Source organism: Xenopus laevis, chromosome 2S (assembly GCF_017654675.1).
Source record: "Xenopus laevis strain J_2021 chromosome 2S, Xenopus_laevis_v10.1, whole genome shotgun sequence".
NCBI lineage: Eukaryota > Metazoa > Chordata > Amphibia > Anura > Pipidae > Xenopus > Xenopus laevis.
In genome coordinates, this window is record NC_054374.1 from 111,987,101 (window position 1) to 112,005,628 (window position 18,528).

Sequence of the window (18,528 nt, forward strand, 5' to 3'; positions counted from 1 at the left end):
TATATTACCCTATGAGATGTACAGTCATGTTCATGCAATTTCATAAATCTATATTCCTGTTCATAAAGCCCCTCCTCTTTGTAATGGAAGTAATGACATATATTCTCTTTACTTGAAAAACCAGTATTTTTGTTTTTCGTTTAGATTTGGTGCGGAGAAGAGAAGATCAGTGTAATGCCTAATTCACTTCACATTTTCAATGCCATAAGTGGAACTCCTACAGGGACAACTGTACATGGAATGACAAGCTCCTCCTCCGTTGCATGAGCCTGTTTTGTTTTGGTTCTAGATATCTATCTCATGGCTAACTCAGGATGGATTCAAGAACTTTAACAACCATACTGCAACTACCAGGAGCCAAAGCTTCTTGAAATAAAAGCTCAAGCTAAGCCAATTATTTCAAATGTAGCCACCTTTTGAGCCATACTTCTGGGCACCATTAAATAGCTGCCATCTAATTGGGGGGCTGGCACTTCTCGCTCAAAACCTTTTGGCAATACTGAATTTTTACCAGTGTAAAAGAAGTATATATTGTATTATTTTTATGCTCTGTATATAAAAATGGTTCTAAATAAAGCAGAGTGACAAGGAATAGCACATTAGGAATAGGTTAGTAGATGTTAAGAAATGTACAGTATATAAAGCAAACGTTAAACTAAAGTTTACATGTTAGCTTTGTGACCAAGCACAGATGGTAAGTCTTAATTCTATCAGGGCTCCCCCTTTGATATTTTAAACCCCTCTGTTTCCATTTAATCTCTTATACCCTCCACCAAAAATGTACATTTTATTTTGCTGAAAACCCCAGTTCGAAATATTCAACAGGCACACAACGAATTCCTTGTGTTACTGCAGTGGGTCCCATTAGTCTGAAAGCTTTTAGAGAAAAATGTAAAGTTGTATGTCTGCGTTGGCGGTGTTGCTCGGTGAGGAGGTCCCTGGGCAGCTGCAATGTACATATTGTTAATCAATGCAGCCCATTGTCTCTGTACATAACGTGTTATATTTCTATGCATTTTTTTACCTTCATCGCTAGAACTTTTATTGTGACAAAAATGCGCTTATTCATTTTACTTGCTATATATATTTTTGTCTTCACAGTCTATTCTTGTACATAAAGGAGTGCAATACAAAGATGTGCACAGTCTTTGCTATCCTAAGTTTATACACTGTTAAAAAAAAAAAAAAAAATCTCCCAGCCCCTCCACCCCTCTCTTTTTTGCCAAAGCAAGTAAGATATGGTCATGATTACTGTGGTAAATGGTGATGTTATTTAAAGCTTTGATCTTATTGTACTTTCAAGATATTAATTTAGTAATTTTATATTTGGGGAATGAATAAAGGTTTTTAAATTTATTTAACTGGAAACACTGTCCTGCTGTAAGTAATATTCTGTACTACACCCATATTAAAAGAAAATACAAATTTCCTTGTAGAGTCTTTTTTTTTGTTTTGTTTCTTTGCAAATTCAATCTTTTTACACCGTACAAATAAAAGATATTATAAGGATTTTGAGCTTTATTCACGTTTTTCAACTGTATTTCATAGTACAGGTAAAGGATCCCTTATCCGGAAACCCGATATCCAGAAAGCTCCGAATTACAGTATGGCTCCCATAGACTTAACTTCATCCAAATAATCCAAATTTTTAAAAATGATGTCCTTTTTCTCTGTAATAGAGAAAAAGGACATCATGGAACCAGCCTATTGGGTTTATTTAAAGGGATACTGTCGTGCTGCTCCAGCAGAATTCTGCACTGAAATCCCTTTCTCAAAAGAGCAAACGGGTTTTTTTATATTCAATTTTGAAATCTGACATGGGGCTAGACATTTTGTCAATTTCCCAGCAGCCCCTGGTCATGTGACTTGTGCCTGCACTTTAGGAGAGAAATGCTTTCTGGCAGGCTGCTGTTTTTCCTTCTCAATGTAACTGAATGTGTCTCAGTCTGTTTGCTCTTTTGAGAAATGGATTTCAGTGCAGAATTCTGCTGGAGCAGCACTATTAACTGATTCATTTTGAAAAAAAAAATTTTCCCATGACCGTATCCCTTTAATGTTTAAATGAATTTCTAGTAGACATAAGGCATGAAGACCCAAATTACGGAACGATCCATTATCCGGAAAACCCCGGGTCCCGAGCATTCTGGATAACAGGTCCCATACCTGTACTGTAAATGTGGGTCTAACAACCAACAAAATGACAAACCAAGAAGCTAAGAGGCATTCCCAATATCCCTTGCAGCTCACAGAATCTATCTTGTTTGTTTGCCAGAAAGTGAAGAAGCTGCATAGGTTTAGTCTGTTACTCCCAGTGCAGCAACAGGTTGAGTTTGACTACAAATGTTATGTCAGATAAATAACATTATGCAAATAAGTAGTGGAAAGAGGCAATAGTATGGCACCAGGTTAGGGAAACGTTACGTACTGTAAAGGTTTACCCATAGCTACCACATCATTTAGCTTAATCCAACTGCTTAACTACTAGGCAAGGTTGGAATGATACTGTAGTGATTGACCCAACCAAAGACATATGAAAAGTCTGCCCGAATAAAGAGATTAAGCTTGACTTACACACTGTTATGAACCTGATCTTTGTATTGAGGGACACTTTCTACCATTTTGGATTCATTACTTCGAAATTTGGTCATGCAATTAATTATCAAAGTGTTCAATACTTTCTACTTGATACGGTCATTGTAAATGCTGTTCTTGTTATTTCTGGTCAGGACAAGGAGCGAATTTATCTGCTCACAGATAGGTAATGTAAAGGTAAGAGCAAAGGCTACTACTGATCATTTCATTTATCATTGTTTAATACATAAAACATAAAATAAGCAATAAATGTAAATAATGTCTTGATTACAGATTTGTAGATTACATTGTTTACACTTGGCCTAGGGGGGGATATGATTAAGTCTTCTTTCCCAGTGCAAGAAGAGTCACAAGCTCCCTATAATAAGTTCATACTAATAAATATTAAAGGGGAACTATTGGGTCAAAAATTAAAATTGTAAAATAGAGTAGTTATTATGTATACTGAAAGATTAACAATAGAACATACCATCTTTTTTTACATATTTAAGTTAATAATTAATGATTTACATAATCTACCTTAAGAAGCCATTTTAGCTCATCTCTAGTAACCCCTCTCCTCTGCGTGCTCGTTCACAGTATGAATCACATGACTCATCAGAGACTTACAGACACGCCTCTGTTCTTTTATTGGAGCATGAGACTACACGTCATTTTGAAGGCGCCTTTTACTTTCTCTTTAGGAAGTATACTTTTTTCACAAGATACATTGTTTGTAATAATGCTAAAAATTGTTCCAAAGGTATTTATAGACCTTTTTTTCTGTTTGGAAACTGTATTGAGTTATCATAATGGCACAGCATCTGATTTGAAATGTATACACTATGATTATATGCCATGTTTCAATCTTGTGACATGGTGGTAACAGATAAAAATGAATTAAAGAAAGAGAGTGTTTTTTAATTCATGCCTTGAGGACCCTGGCATGTTTTTTGTGTATCAGTGCGGGTTGGATTGTCTATAGGGTCAATAATAGGGTTTTTATGTGGCAAGTGGGAATATGGTGTGGCTTGTTGGCTATTATATTTGTTATATGGGATCCATGTTGGCTCTGAAACATCTGTTCTCTGAATAAAGTAGTATTTTAAAGGAAAACTATACCCCCAAACAATGTAGGTCTCTATAAAAAGATATCACATAAAACAGCTCATTTACCCCTGCTTCATGTAAATAAACTATTTTCATAATAATATACTTTTCTAGTAGTATTTGCTATTGGGTAATCCTAAATAGAAAACTGCCATTTTAAAAAATAAGGACCGCCCCCTGGAATTGTGCAAATCACTGCACACAAACATACCAACAAACCATACATGTTAGGTCACATGAGCCAATTAACGGACAGAGTTCTGTCTTTTGCTTCAACACTTCTTCCTGTTATAGTTAGAGTTGTAGTAGGTCAGCTGATCTTGGAGACAGCACACAGACCATCACAAAATGGTGGCTCAAGGCAAGAGATGTAAAAGGGCGACCATCGATGCTGCTGGGCTCGATTTCTCCTCCCTGGCTACACTACTGACAGCGTGTGAAGGAGCAAGATGGATGCCTCATGCTTGCGATGCGATGGAGTGACTGCTCGGGCCCCCTCCTCCTCCTGCACTATAGATGAGAAGCGCCCACCTGGACACTGGAGGAAGCGGTGGTAGTGGAGGCAGTGAAGGGAGCTGTAAATCAATGTTGGCAGCGGCAGCCGCTTCTCATCATCAGTGACTGGCCAGGCCCCCTCCTCCTCCACTGCTCCCTGCCCCGGTCGCTCCTGCTCCGTTCCCTGCACGTGATTGTTTCGATAGCGTTTGTATCTGCCTGCATTCCGTTTACCTAAGAGACCTACGTGTGCCTTGTAGCTGGATGCGACACTCTCAGCTTTTGGACAGTCACTGTATCGCATCCAGCTACAAGGCACACGTAGGTCTGTTAGCTAAACGGAATGCAGGCAGATACAAACGCTAGGAGGGGGCCCGAGCAGTCACTGCATCGCATCGCAGGCATGAGACATCCATCTTGCTCCTTCTCACGCTGTCAGTAGAGTAGCCAGGGAGGAGAAATCGAGCCCAGCAGCATCGATGGTCGCCCTTTCGCCGTTTCTGTACAGGACAGGAAGTGCAGTTTCTGTCAGTTATTTCTTAATAAAGGCTTTGTGATTTTAAATTATAATTTGTGTTGGTGTTTTTTTTTTTGATGTGTACTAACGATTTTTTTAAAACATTTTTTTGATGTTACTGGTCCTTTAAGTGTTTATTTTGGGGGTATAGTTTTCCTTTAAGAGACATTTTACATGTTCTAGGGAACATTTCAATTGTATTTTACTTTCTATTTCTAAGGCATTAACATATCAGTGGGATTGCATCCTATTCTATTAGCTTATACTGCAAATACTCCTGATTTAAAATATTATCATTGCATCCCTTAATAAAAGTGTGTTCGTTTCCATGTTGCAGTGGTACACAGCTCATTTTGTATCACCCTGCCAAGAGCTACTGTAAACAGTTGGGCCTTATCAGGGTTTCTATGACCACGTACAGATGTCCTGTCAGCACACTGTCTCATTGCCTCTCCTGGAGAACCTTGATCAACCTCTGGCCCTTGAGTTAGAACCACTGTGTAGTGGAGGAGGAGGAAGAGCACCTCTTTGCCAATCTATTTATAACATAACAGAGGAGGAGACCAGGGGTTTTATAACATCTGATAAGTATCTATGGTTGGGTCAAAGCCAGGTGCTGAAACATTAAAAGAATGGACTAAAGTAACAGATTGTTCTCAGTCTCCAAAGGATACTTCTCCATTAAGTCACACAGTATCCTGGTCATCATGGGTATGTTACCACTTGCATTCATTTACACTTCAGTTTCATTCTATGTCTGGGATCATCTTGACTGTCCTGCTGCTCTTTGGTTGTGCCACACAACCTTATATATATATATAAAGAGAGAGAGAGAGAAATGTTGGTTGAGAGATTTCCCAGGATAATAGACACTAACTTGTTTAATGGGGAATATTGTATCATATTTTACATTTACATTGACTCCAGATCTATACAGGTATGGGAACTATTATCCATAATGCAAGGGATACAGCTTCAATTGAAATAGTTTTGCTGCCAATATGGATTCAAAAAATAATTTGCTTATAATGGACTGTAAAGGAGATGGGCTTCCCGTAACTCAGGCATTCTGTATAACGGGTACATACTGTATACGTGGCATCTTTTTTAGATGATTATGGGGACCATTTACTAAGGGTCGAATTTCGAAGTGGTAAAACTTCGAAATTCGACCATCGAATTGTAGAAATTCGATGATCGAAGGGTTTTTTTGAGTGAATTTAGCCATTTTCGATCTAATTCAAATCAATTCGAAAGATTTAATCTATCGATCAAACGATTTTAAGAAAAAATGTTGACTTCTAAAAACGTAGCCAAATACTTGGTATAGGTTCTAGGAGGTCCCCATAGGCTAACATAGCAATTCGTCAGGTTTAAGGTGGCGAAGTGTCAAAGTTTTTTAAAGAGACAGTACTTCGTTTTTCGAATGGTCGAATATTCGAAGTTTTTTCAATTCAAATCGAATTTTGGCATATTCGATGGTGGAAGCACCCAAAAATTACTTAGAAATTCGAAGTTTTTGAATTCGAAAATTCACTTCGAATTCACTTCGACCCTTAATAAATGTGCCCCTAGATGTTGGTGAAATATGTCAAAAATGAGTAGCCTTGTACCTAGGTACCAGTGATGGGCATATAAAATGTCTGTGTTAGGCTTGTTTGGTCTTTCCAGTATTAGACTGATAAAAACAAGCCATTGTGTTTTATTTAGCCCATGTACATATAGGGCAAGGTTTCAGGTCCCTCCAGACCCTTTATCAAGGCATGTTTGGTCTTTCTTACACAGAAGTATACTCTTGTCATTATTTTGTTCAGGGCTCTTTTTATATTGTCACCATACATAGCAGAAGCCAATCCATCTGGTAATATGATAAAACCAAACTAAAGATCATTTTGCTTTGTAAAAGGGTAAAAATTTCAACAGTTTCCTTATGTAAAGGTTTTACATTATGGCTGTCCCTACATATTCCTTTTTTTACTCTTTATATATACTGTACATAATAATTTTTAATAAAATACAGCAAGTAACAGCAGTGGAAATTTGCTGTCCCTTAATGTTATTTTAAATAGTAAATAATCAAATAACCCCTGAAAACTTTTTTTTTTTTAGATTTAAGTTATGTTTTTTTATATAGCTACAGTGTGTGTTTTATGTTTTTCAGTTATGTTTTAGAACATATATAATGACTTTAAATGCACTTCTTATTTTTTATATGCTTTTAAATAAGCTGTGAAATGGAAGTATTTTAAAAAATGGTATGCTACATCATATAATTGTGCATATATATATATAGGGTTCTGGAAGCCAGCAAAATTTGCCTGGGTGCAAAAAGCCCAAATAGTAGAAGTAGAACGACGGATGAAGCTTGTACTCACAGCTCTTACAAAAGTGTTTATTGGATCAAAAAAACAACAAATGTTTCGGCTAGCCTAAAGGCTAGAGCTCCATCAGGTCCGGACTGAGAATTAAAATAGGCCCTGGCATTTCAGGTACACAGAGGCCCAATCAGCCCTAATAGAGGCCCAAACAGCCCTTGCCAGCCCACTAACTACTGACTTTCTGTGGGACCTTATAGCAGCCCCTCTGACATTTGCCAGAACCCACAGATTGCCAGCCCGGGCCTGAGCTCCATCCTCCTTCCTTGAAAGGCCTTTCTTGAAAATGACCTTACCTCCAGGAAAAATGTGAAATTTGCTACAGGCATTATAGTAGTACTATAAAAGTGTATTGTGATTCATAGTTATAAGTGGCTGTCCCTTTGAGATTGGGACTTTTGCAAATACTGCTGTTTATTTGTGCAGTGAAAGAAAAGGTATGAGACCTGCTATCCAGAATGTTCGGGACCTGGGGTTTTCCGGATAACCTATCTTTCCATCATTTGGATCTACATACCTTAAGGGGCAGAATTATCAAGGGTCGAATTTTTGATAAAGGGTCCTGTGAGACTCGAAACATTGCATTTTTGTCTACTGAGCCAATAAATCACAAAAGTTTCACAGAAACAACATGTCAGTGTGCTGTGGTCTGTTGGAGATTGGGTCTAATTTCAAAGTAATGGGAGTTTTTTGAACTCCCATAACTTCAAATTGGAATAAAAAAAAGATCAACAGAAATTTATTTTGAAAAGTTTTTCTCTGTGGGTGAATAGGCTGTATTCGATCGAATTTGATTCGAAGTAAAAAAACGTTGATTTTTCAAAGTCCTCCACTTGACTCCAAATAGGTTCTAGGGCCCCCCCCCATAGGCTAAAACAGCAATTTGGCAGGTTTTAGATGGTGAATGGTTAAAGTCAACGTTTTAAAGAGACAGTATATGATAAATTTCAACATTCGAATTTTCCCTAGTCGAAGTACACAAAAATAGCTGGAAATTCGATTTTATATTTTTTTACTTTGAATTTTCAATTCAACCCTTGATAAATCTGCCCCTAAGTCTACTAGAAAATCATGTAAACATTAAATATGTTTAATAGGCAGGTTATGATTCAAATAAGGATTAATTATATCTTAGTTTGGATCAAGTACAAGGTAATGTTTTATTACTACAGAGAAAAAGGAAATCATTTTTAAAAATGTGGATTATTTGGATAAAATGGAGTCTATGGGAGACATCCTTTTCCGTAATTTGGAGCTTTCTGGATAAAAGGTTTCCGGATAATGGATCCCATACCTAAATTTTGGATTACTTTATCAAAGAGCAGGAGACATTGCTGGGCTTAAAACTAAGCTTTCAGCATTCTGTTACTAAAAGGGACCACTAGATACAAGTACAATACAAGTACAAATGTGCCCTCTGTCCTTTGAATTGTGACTATTTGTGAGTCTACTTTGTTATCCATAAAATTCATTTAGTGAAGAAGGAAAAACAAAATGTTAAAACAAGAGCACAGTGGCAATTGCTCCAGTGTTATCTGTTGTAATTGTGTTTACTGTGCAGACTTCAAATCTCAAAGTGCAGTAAATTGCTCCTTCTGTAGATAACAGTGTGCAGATCTAGGCAACATGATGATGACTTGTTCTCCCTTTCATCTATTACTGGGAAATGGGATTGTAAATTATCACGTAAGTTGCAAAACAGATTCTGCTCCAGCAAGTCATAAGATAAGGCACTTCATTTCATCATTTCAATAATCAGATCAGAAGTCAGGCACAGTCAATAGGTAGATTTTTGATCTAGCAGTTGATCCCAAGCTGATGGGCAGTAGAACGTAGTACCAACGTATTATCCACAAGGAATTCATTTAGATAAACCTACTGGCTTCTTTTCATTATTCAAATCTAAGGACGTTTTTTTTTGTGTGTTATTCATGTAAATACATCAATATCAGTGAAATACATTATTCCATGCCAAAGTAATATATTTAGCAAAGGTTGAGTGATAGAGGGATTTTTTCTACCTCGAATGACCTTGAAACTCGAATAGCATCTTATTTAAGAAAAAACAAATATTCTTGACCCGAAAACTCAAATTGAATTCGACTGAACTCAATTCAAGTTTTTTCTCTCCGAAAAACTCAAATGTCAGGAAGGCTATTAACATCTTCAAATGGGTCACTGGACCTCTACCATTGACTTCTACATGAACCAAAATGAATTACCATTGCTGCTGGTAATTATTTTTAGTACAAGGTTATAACCCTGAGGCAGGTGTGGGCCCTCCAGTACAGCACCTGACACCACCATTTGGGTGTTCCTTTGGGAGTTTGAGCTCTCCATACCCATTACCTGTATATATTGACTTCTACATGGACTCTGCAGGTTTTAGGTGGCGTACTTTCGAATTTGAGTTGTCCCCAGAGTTGAGGTATAATAAATCTCAAATTTGAATTGATTCAACTCGAATTTTTGAGTTTTGACCAAAAATCCAACTTGAAAATTTACAATTCAAACCTTAATTAATCTGCCCCCATGAGATTTGACCTTGAAGCAATAATAACAGTTTTGGTCAGTCAGGTCAGATCTTTATAGTCATCTCAACTGCATAAAAACTTGCAAATTGGAATGAAATTCAGTTTAACAAAAAAACAAACAGCATCTGATTAAACTTTCCAGTGTGTCACCATAATACATTATAATATGCATTGTTTATTCTCCCTTGGGCTCAAGTTTCAGGCCCAGAAAAGAAGTATGACTTTAAGTAGATTTCCATCCTGGTAAAGTCTGGTAACCACTGTGTTAAATACTGTGATTGTCAGAGTGACTAGTCTGGGAAAGCCCAGTAAATGCTAATATTTAGCAAATAAAGCTCCCTGTGTAAAATGACCCATGCTAATATACTGTATACACGGTATCTTTTTTGTTAAAATACTTACATAATCGAGTAGACAGATATTTTGAAAAACATAAAAAAATATGTTTTGTAGAAAAGTGTTGGAATATTTTAAGATCCTGCTCAATAATATTTAAATAATCCTACAAATACATAGATACATGTGTAAAAGAACCAATGTCAGTACAAATAAGGCTGACATAATAACTTGAACTGAAACTGTTATAAAAATATATAAAATGTGTAATATTTTGTAGAGAAGTTTGAGAAAAAGGTATGTCCGCTTTTGTGCTAGGATAATGTAATATTTGTGTTCTTGAATAAGGGAATGTATATGCCACTGGTTAGGCACCTTGTCTTATAACCCTGTGGTCTGGATTGTACCTAACATATACAGGTAGCAGCACTGTATTCTCTAAAGTCTAGAATAGTTGAGCTGATTTGAAAATGATACACAGAAAACCAAACCACAGCAGTGGCAGAAAACTGCCCAAAATGAATACAGAATGCCTAGAAATGTAAGTGGTATTTTAGGCAAGATAATATGGGATAATAGTAATCTTCTGATTCTATTTATAGCAATCAATCAAATCAAAATTATAATAGTATAATGCACTCTTGTGACTCGTGTATTTATTTTGCATTTCAGTTGCCCATTAAATAAGATCTTACTTGGTTCCTGAACTAGTTAGGCCAGTGTCCAAGACATAGGGGCCGATTCATCAAGCTCGAGTGAAGGATTCGAAGTAAAAAAACTTCGAATTTCGAAGTGTTTTTTGGGCTACTTCGACCATCGAATGGGCTAGTTCGACCTACGACTACGACTTCGAATCAAAGGATTCGAAGTAAAAATCGTTTGACTATTCGACCATTCGATAGTCGAAGTACTGTCTCTTTAAAAAAAACTTCGACCCACTAGTGCGGCAGATAAAAGCTACCGAAGTCAATGTTAGCCTATGGGGAAGGTCCCCATAGGCTTGCCTAAGTTTTTTTGATCGAAGGATATTCCTTCGATCGTTGGATTTAAATCCTTCGAATCGTTCGATTCGAAGGATTTAATCGTTCGATCGAAGGAATAATCCTTCGATCGTACGATCGTACTATCTGCGCTAAATCCTTCGACTTCGATATTCGAAGTCGAAGGATTTTAGTTCCTAGTTGAATATCGAGGGTTAATTAACCCTCGATATTCGACTCTTGATGAATCGGCCCCATAGTTATTCATACAAGGACTCAACAGCTTTTCTGTACTTGTCTTCACTCCAGTATGGACGTATGGAATGGAATGTTTTTCAATTTATTACCCTAAACCTATTTATTTTCATAGTTATTACACAAACAACTACAGTGTACTAACAGACAGTCCAAACTTTATCTTTCAAGGAGTTTGGTTTCTTTTCAGATATAAATGGAATATTCTGGTACCTGACCTGTTACTCATTGCTACCTTTTCCCTGCAATTGACCTACTTGAACTTCATATATTAAGCTTTATTCAAGTTGAATGTATAACGTGATTAGTAAATGATCTTTGGCATCTTGTTCAATTTCAAACATATCTAACAAGAGATGCTAAATGCCCTTTGTGCATCTTCCAACACCTCTGTGAGTTTGCATACGTGGTTATATGGAAGATCTGGAGAAAAGTAATGGGATCAGCTCTTTGGTGGCACAAGTCTGATAAATGTATCCTCCTGCCCACGACAGAGCTCATATTGCCACATGTTCCAATAGAGGTAGTGACCCAATACAAAGTACAGAAACTACTGGAATAGTGCAAGTAATAAATTTATATCTGCAGTAATAAACTTTAAGTAATGTTTTTTGTGACATTAAGATAATCCACCCAACATCATAAAAAGTAAAACATTGACATGTTCCTTCCCAGATGATAATTTCCAGTGCTTATTATTTGATACATTTATAGAAGATAGCTGATAAGAGCTTTCTCCTTATGTCAAAAGATGCCCCCATCCTGGGTGTTGGTTAATCTTTTTTTTATTTCTCCCTGGTTGTGCAGTGCAGTAGTACCATAAAGATTGGTCTAGAGGCTCACAGGAGCCATAAGATAAATATAGGTGTAATCCCCCTCCAGGCAATTAATTACCAATTGGATGGAGTTCAGTGTAGCATTAGTCTTACGAATATATAATATTTCACATGATATTGCATTTATTTCATACTATATATATGCATAAATATATAGATAGATAGATATATATATATATATATATATATATATATAGATATATATATATATATATAGTGAATAAAGTACCCCTTGTAAAATATAAGGATATTATAAGTTACAGAGGAGTTTCATGATCATGGAACTCCGAAGTAACTTCTAATATCCTTGTATTTTGCAACTGGGGGTACTTTGTTTATTATAATACACAAGTTTTAGGGAGTCATGTGACAGAAATGACATCAGAACTCACCGTTTATAACTGAAGACATCAGAACTCACCATTTAATAACCAATACAATTTACAAGATATTCATGGCTTTTGTGTATTATATATATATATATATATATATATATATATATATATATATATATATATATATATATATATATATATATATATATATAACAAAATCATAGATGATAACCGCACTCCTTCACATCTCGTTTTTGCCGGGTGCTTGGTCAAAATTAGGTATATAAAATTGTAGAAAGGACTAGCACTCCGTTTTCCAAAAAAATTCAATGGTTTATTCAAAACTCACAGTGTCTCCATATATATATATATATATATATATATATATATATATATATATATATATAAATACCAATGAGAAAGATGAAAGCACTCACGGCATAACGTTTATAAGACAAGCTCTTTACTGAAGCATAATGGACATCAACGCGTTTCGATCCTCTTGGGACTGTCGTCGATTGCGTCGATGTCTATAATGCTTCAGTAAAGAGCTTGTCTTACAAACTTTATGCCGAGAGTGCTTTCATCTTTCTCATTGGTCTATATCAGGGGTAGGCAACCCACGGCTCCGGAGCCTCATGCGGCTCTTCATTCTGCTTGCTGTGGCTCAGTCTTGCGGCTTTTCCTGTCACGTCGTCTATACAGCCCTCGCACCTGCTGGCAGCTCAAGAAGCTGCCAACAGGTGCAAGGGTTGTATAGACATCCCAGGCAAGACCGAGCCACAGCAAGATGGTTCATCATGGTCCTTACCACGGTCGCACACTCAAGACTAGAGAAGTCTCCAGAGTCCAGCTGCAGCAGGTGCGAAGGCTATACGTGGATGTGACGCATATTTTAATGACGTCTATAGCCGTTGCCTTTAAACAGATGAGAACACTAGTATTTAATAGGGCTATTCAGTGTTTAATTTATTTCAAAGTAGGCCTACACATTGCACTTTTGTTGTTGTAACAGTTAAATTTAAAAAAGGTTAAAACTTTTAAAAGTTTATAAGCGGTGTTATGTTTTGCGGCTCCAGACTATTTTTGTTTAGTGGAAGAGGGGGCAAAATGGCTCTTTTGATAAAAAAGGTAGTAAAGGTTGCTGACCCCTGGTATATATGTTACGGTTAGCACACGTTGAATTGGCTGTTGGGAGGGGAGTGCCAGTTTTTAACATTCATTCATATTATTATTAGATAGCTTTAAGAAGGGGTTGGATGATGTTTTAGCAAGTGAAGGAATACAGGGTTATGGAATATAGTTCATAATACAAGTTGATCCAGGGTCTAGTCTGATTGCCATTTTGGAGCCAGGAAGGAATATTTTCCCCTCTGAGGCAAATTGGAGAGGCTTCAGATGGGGTTTTTTTTGCCTTCCTCTGGATCAACTAGCAGTTAGGCAGGTTATTCACAGACTTAAGGTTGAACTTGATGGACATGTGTCTTTTTTCAACCTTTTTCCAACTTACTGTGTTCTATGTATGTTTCACACAATCCTGCATAAGGTCAAGATTTTTGTTTTTTTTCCCCAAATGTGTCTGCTTATTCTTTCATCAGTGTTATCACTAGATCTAAGATGGGGACACTACTATAACTATAAGAGGGAGAAAAACAGAGAAAATATTGACTTATGGAAGATAAACTCTTACAAATGTCACCTATAAGAAGAACATTGTTTCAGTTTTTGATGGGAGAAAAATGTATCAATAATAATAATAAGTATAATAATTAGACATAAGCTGAGAATTGTTCAAAAACATAAGAAATATGTAGGTGGGGAAAAATAAGAAAATTTATAAAAAGTCAATCAATTCTACTTTATAATATTCTAAAACTAAACACTAAAAGCTTGAAATATACTATAAAAAATATATCATCCTCTGGTAGTATAATTTAAGCACAATAGAACCTAGAATAATGTAATAGAACAGGTTAAAATATTTGCAGCCACAGAGAATGACCATTTTACTAGAATGACCTTTAGTCTTATTATTGATGCATATTAAAATGATTACAGAATTACGCTGTGGTGGGTGAGGTAGGCATTTCATTTTTTTTCTTCAAGCAAGATCAGTATGTTGCGCACACACACAAGGGTGAAAAAAGAATTAGGATTTCCAGGAAAACAAATATGTATGAAAGTCCTAAACATATTATACATCTAACAGTAAATTCATATAGAGGGTAATAAGGTACTGGTCCCCATTCCAGGCAGCCCTGCACTCATTGCCCTTGTGCAGCACAAATTCTATGTATTGACCCTGCCTGCTGATATATCATTAAGATGTATCTATTCTATACTGTATATATAGGAATGTAGTCCTGCTCTAGAGTGGTGTTGAAGAAAAGTGTTAGAATGCCTTGATATTATGTCTACTGGCAGCAAAAAGTCTTATATTTCTTTATGTCCCAGAGAAATATTTACAATATTCTTTTTGAAATGTTATGTACTACAAAATCACTTCACTTTGTTTGCAATTACTCTGCCATGAAGCAAAGTCTCATCTCAGAAATGTCCAAAAAGAGTCAGAGCCAGAGTAACTGTGGCGTTACCTGGCCACACACTGAACAAATTCCCTGATGGACAGGCACAGAAACACAGAAAAACATTCATGTCAGAAAGATGATTTATGGCTCCCTTACACAACATCGTATCTTGTCTGGCTATGCATTGATTCCCAATTTACTCACATTTATTTTTTTTTTCCCAAATACAGGACGAGGCGAAAAGAAACAGGTCAGTACAGTTTATTCAAATACAGTTTCTCTTAGATCCAGGGTTTCCCTTAACCCGTTAGGCGCCACTGAACATAAAATCAACATCTCTGACATTCAAGCTACAAACTGCCAGCGCTGTAGATTTACATTTCCAGGTTAAAGGACCAATATCATCAAAATTTTTAAAAATTGTTAGTATACATTGAAAAAAAAACAGCAAGACAAATGTATCTTTAAAATCGCAAAGTCAGTATTAAGGAATAACTTACCGAAACTCCAATTGCACTTCTCTTCCGAAAAGGCAACAGGTCGACGATCTATCGTGCGGTGATCAATTTCTCCTCATGGCTATCTCCTATAAGGAAGGCAGGGAAGAGAAATTGAGCGCCGCACAATCACTTTTTCTAAAGAGGAGCACAAGCAGAGTTTCAGTAAGTTATTTTTTCATAAAGACTTTGCGATTTTAAAGTTTAATATGTCTTGGTGTTTTTTGTTTTTTTAAATTTGATGATACTGGTCCTTTAAATGTTAATCAAGTTCATTTATTTATATTCTAGTGGAATAGAGAGTAAAGAGTATTGGACTCCATTGGCATGGTTTCTGGCCATCCCATAATATAATATAAATGTCACAAGATAAGGCTGATTAGTAATCAATTCAGATAATTACTACATGGCAGCTCAAAAACTAGTGCAATTGGCATCAGAATTTAATAATCAGCCTTGTAGCATCAGCTTATATTACAGACAAACCTCATTTTCTTCTTGATAATTTGTGACAACCCTTAAGCTTAGCTTCTTAACAGCTGCTCAGAGCCCACTGAGCATGTGAGTGTCACAGACACTTTCCAAGATGGTGACCTCCCTATGACAAGTTTAAAGTCCTGGATCATTGCTGCTATTGAGAAGCTGAAACTTAAGGCTGGTGTAATAAGATCATTATATAAAATATGGCATTTTTAGCCATGTTCATTTTTAGGGTTTAGTTCTCCTTTAATGTATCAGTGTTTGTATACTTGGTGCCAATATTACACTTTTCTGACTCTACATCGCTCATAACTAGAACTTATTCAAGGTTCTTTCTGACTCACTGTGATGTTTATGTTGCCCAATTTGTTTACATTTGTTGAATATAAAGGCAATTTATTTGTCCTATTATACTTTACAGCTGGGATGCTTTGGGTACCCACTAAGCATCTTCTTTATTGTCATCAATGAGTTCTGTGAACGATTTTCCTACTATGGAATGCGAGGTATTTATATATGTCACTGATGCTCCATCTCCAGATATGTCACACTAGACTGATTAAATAATTAATAATGGCTCTTTCTCTTTACATCAATATAGCGGTGTTGGTCTTGTACTTCAAATATTTTCTGCAATGGGATGATAACCTTGCCACTGTTATATATCATACCTTCGTTGCCATTTGCTACCTGACTCCAATTCTTGGGGCCATCATTGCTGATTCTTGGCTCGGAAAATTCAAGTAAGTAGTTTTTTCTTTCACCAGCTGAAACCCTTCCTATGGCAAAAAGTGGAAATACAACAGATGGATAGTTACACTACATAATTGTACTTTACTGTATATATTTGGTCCAGGTTTACGCACAGTAAAAAAATTCATGTAAGCATTTAAACTAGGGATGGTGGGATTCTGCCAGGATTCTGCGTTTTTCAGCAGGATTCAGCCGAATACAAGTGCTTGGCCGAACTGAATTTGAATCCTAAAAAGCATGTGACTTTTTGCTTTCACCCCTCGTTTCCCTAATTTGGATATACAAATTTGGATTCAGTTCGGTATTCTTTTGTGAAGGATTCGGGATTCTCTTGAATCCTAAAATAGTGGATTCAGCACATCCCTAATGTTAACTAAATGTTTTTCCATAGCAAATAGCTTATTTAAAGGAGGCAATTAAACTAAAATCAGCATAGTGTATATTGTAGACAGTAATATTTAGTCAATTAGCAGTCTATCATCATTTTTAAAAACTTTTTTTTAATTTTCACTTTACATTTTTTGATCCGTGGTTCTGAGACTTAGGGGTATATTTATCAATCAGTGAAGTTAGAGATCGCCACAGTCTGCTAGCATAAAATACTGTCTCTCTCTCTATTCATTTTTATGGGATTTTTAAAGGTGTATTTATCAAATGGTGAACTTTCACGTTCACCCTTTGATAAATACGCCTTTAAAAATCCCATAGAAATGAATGAAGAGAGGCGGAATTTCACTCTAGCGGACTGTGGTGATCTCTAACTTCACTCCTTAATAAATATACCCCTTCGAATTTAGTGATCGAAGGCTTTTCAATCCTCCCTAACAATGTATTTGTTCTCTTTTCAATGTTAGAACCATCGTCTACCTGTCTATTGTTTATGCAGTTGGCCAAGTGGTCATGGCTGTAAGTGCTATCCATGATCTCACTGATGGAAATAAAGATGGGACCCCGGATACTATTGAAGTCCATGTGTAAGTATTTATAGATGTGTCCTTTATACTTAGATTTGTTGGTTTTTGTACTTCAATGTGTTTGCTTTAAATTAATTACATTGGAGTAAAAAGGATTAATCTTGTTAAGAAAAGTTCTCAAATATTAAATATATATTATTATTTTCTTAAAATCCTGGAGTCACAGTCTGATTAAGCATTGGCATGCCAATTTCTCATTCCAGTGCTCTGTCAATTATTGGCCTTCTCCTCATTGCTTTGGGCACAGGAGGGATCAAGCCTTGTGTAGCTGCCTTTGGAGGAGACCAGTTTGATGAGAGCCAGGTATATCCAAATACATATTCCATGGTAACAATGCATGTAAAAATTAGATTGACGAGGAGTTCAAATTTCTGTCCCTCCAGGTGCTGTAGCCTATTTGTGGTTGGGACAATAATTGTTTCTTTACATTTTCCTATTGCTGAGTTCATGCTTTAAGCCAGGGGTCCCCAACCTTTTTTTACTCGAGAGCCACATTTAAATGTAAAAATACTTGGAGAGCAACACAAGCCCAAAAAAGTCAATGGGGATGTCGAATAAAGGCTTTGACTGGCTGTTTGGTAGCCACTATATGGACTGGTATCCTACAGGAGGTTCTATTTGACAGTAAACCTGGTTTTTATGCAACCAAAACTTGCCTCCATGCCAGGAATTCAAAAATAAGCACCTGCTTTGACACCACTGGGAGCAACATCCAAGGGGTTGGAGAGCAACATCCAAGGGGTTGGAGAGCAACATGTTGCTCGCGAGCTACTGGTTGGGGACCACTGCTTTAAGCAGACAAACAATTATTTTTTCAAAACGTAATCAAACTAATAATACATTTCCTTTCCCTCTGGCAGGACAAGCAGAGAAGCCAGTTCTTTTCTATATTTTATCTTTCAATCAATGCAGGAAGTCTTCTATCAACTATTATAACACCTATCCTCCGAGG

The 18,528-nt window shown here is 36.5% G+C and overlaps 2 protein-coding genes across 19 annotated transcripts in view; both read left to right on the plus strand.

Moving 5' to 3' along the window:
• LOC108709750 (dedicator of cytokinesis protein 9) overlaps positions 1–1,429 on the plus strand; it is a 161,326-nt gene extending 159,897 nt beyond the window's left edge. For 17 of the 18 annotated variants that reach the window (XM_041584268.1, XM_018249866.2, XM_041584279.1 and 14 more), the window contains one exon: positions 145–1,429. In XM_041584268.1, coding sequence (XP_041440202.1) covers positions 145–267 — 123 coding nt within the window. In that variant the 3' untranslated portion in view covers positions 268–1,429. The remainder of the gene's footprint in view (positions 1–144) is intronic. The other variant, XM_041584276.1, reaches the window with a different exon arrangement.
• Positions 1,430–5,315: 3,886 nt separating this feature from the next.
• The window catches only part of slc15a1.S (solute carrier family 15 (oligopeptide transporter), member 1 S homeolog), a 28,380-nt gene continuing 15,167 nt past the window's right edge, over positions 5,316–18,528 (plus strand). Inside the window, exons 1-7 of the mRNA XM_041584281.1 lie at positions 5,316–5,404; positions 15,103–15,122; positions 16,271–16,355; positions 16,451–16,592; positions 17,457–17,576; positions 17,780–17,879; positions 18,437–18,527. Coding sequence (XP_041440215.1) covers positions 5,401–5,404; positions 15,103–15,122; positions 16,271–16,355; positions 16,451–16,592; positions 17,457–17,576; positions 17,780–17,879; positions 18,437–18,527 — 562 coding nt within the window. The 5' untranslated portion in view covers positions 5,316–5,400. The remainder of the gene's footprint in view (positions 5,405–15,102; positions 15,123–16,270; positions 16,356–16,450; positions 16,593–17,456; positions 17,577–17,779; positions 17,880–18,436; position 18,528) is intronic.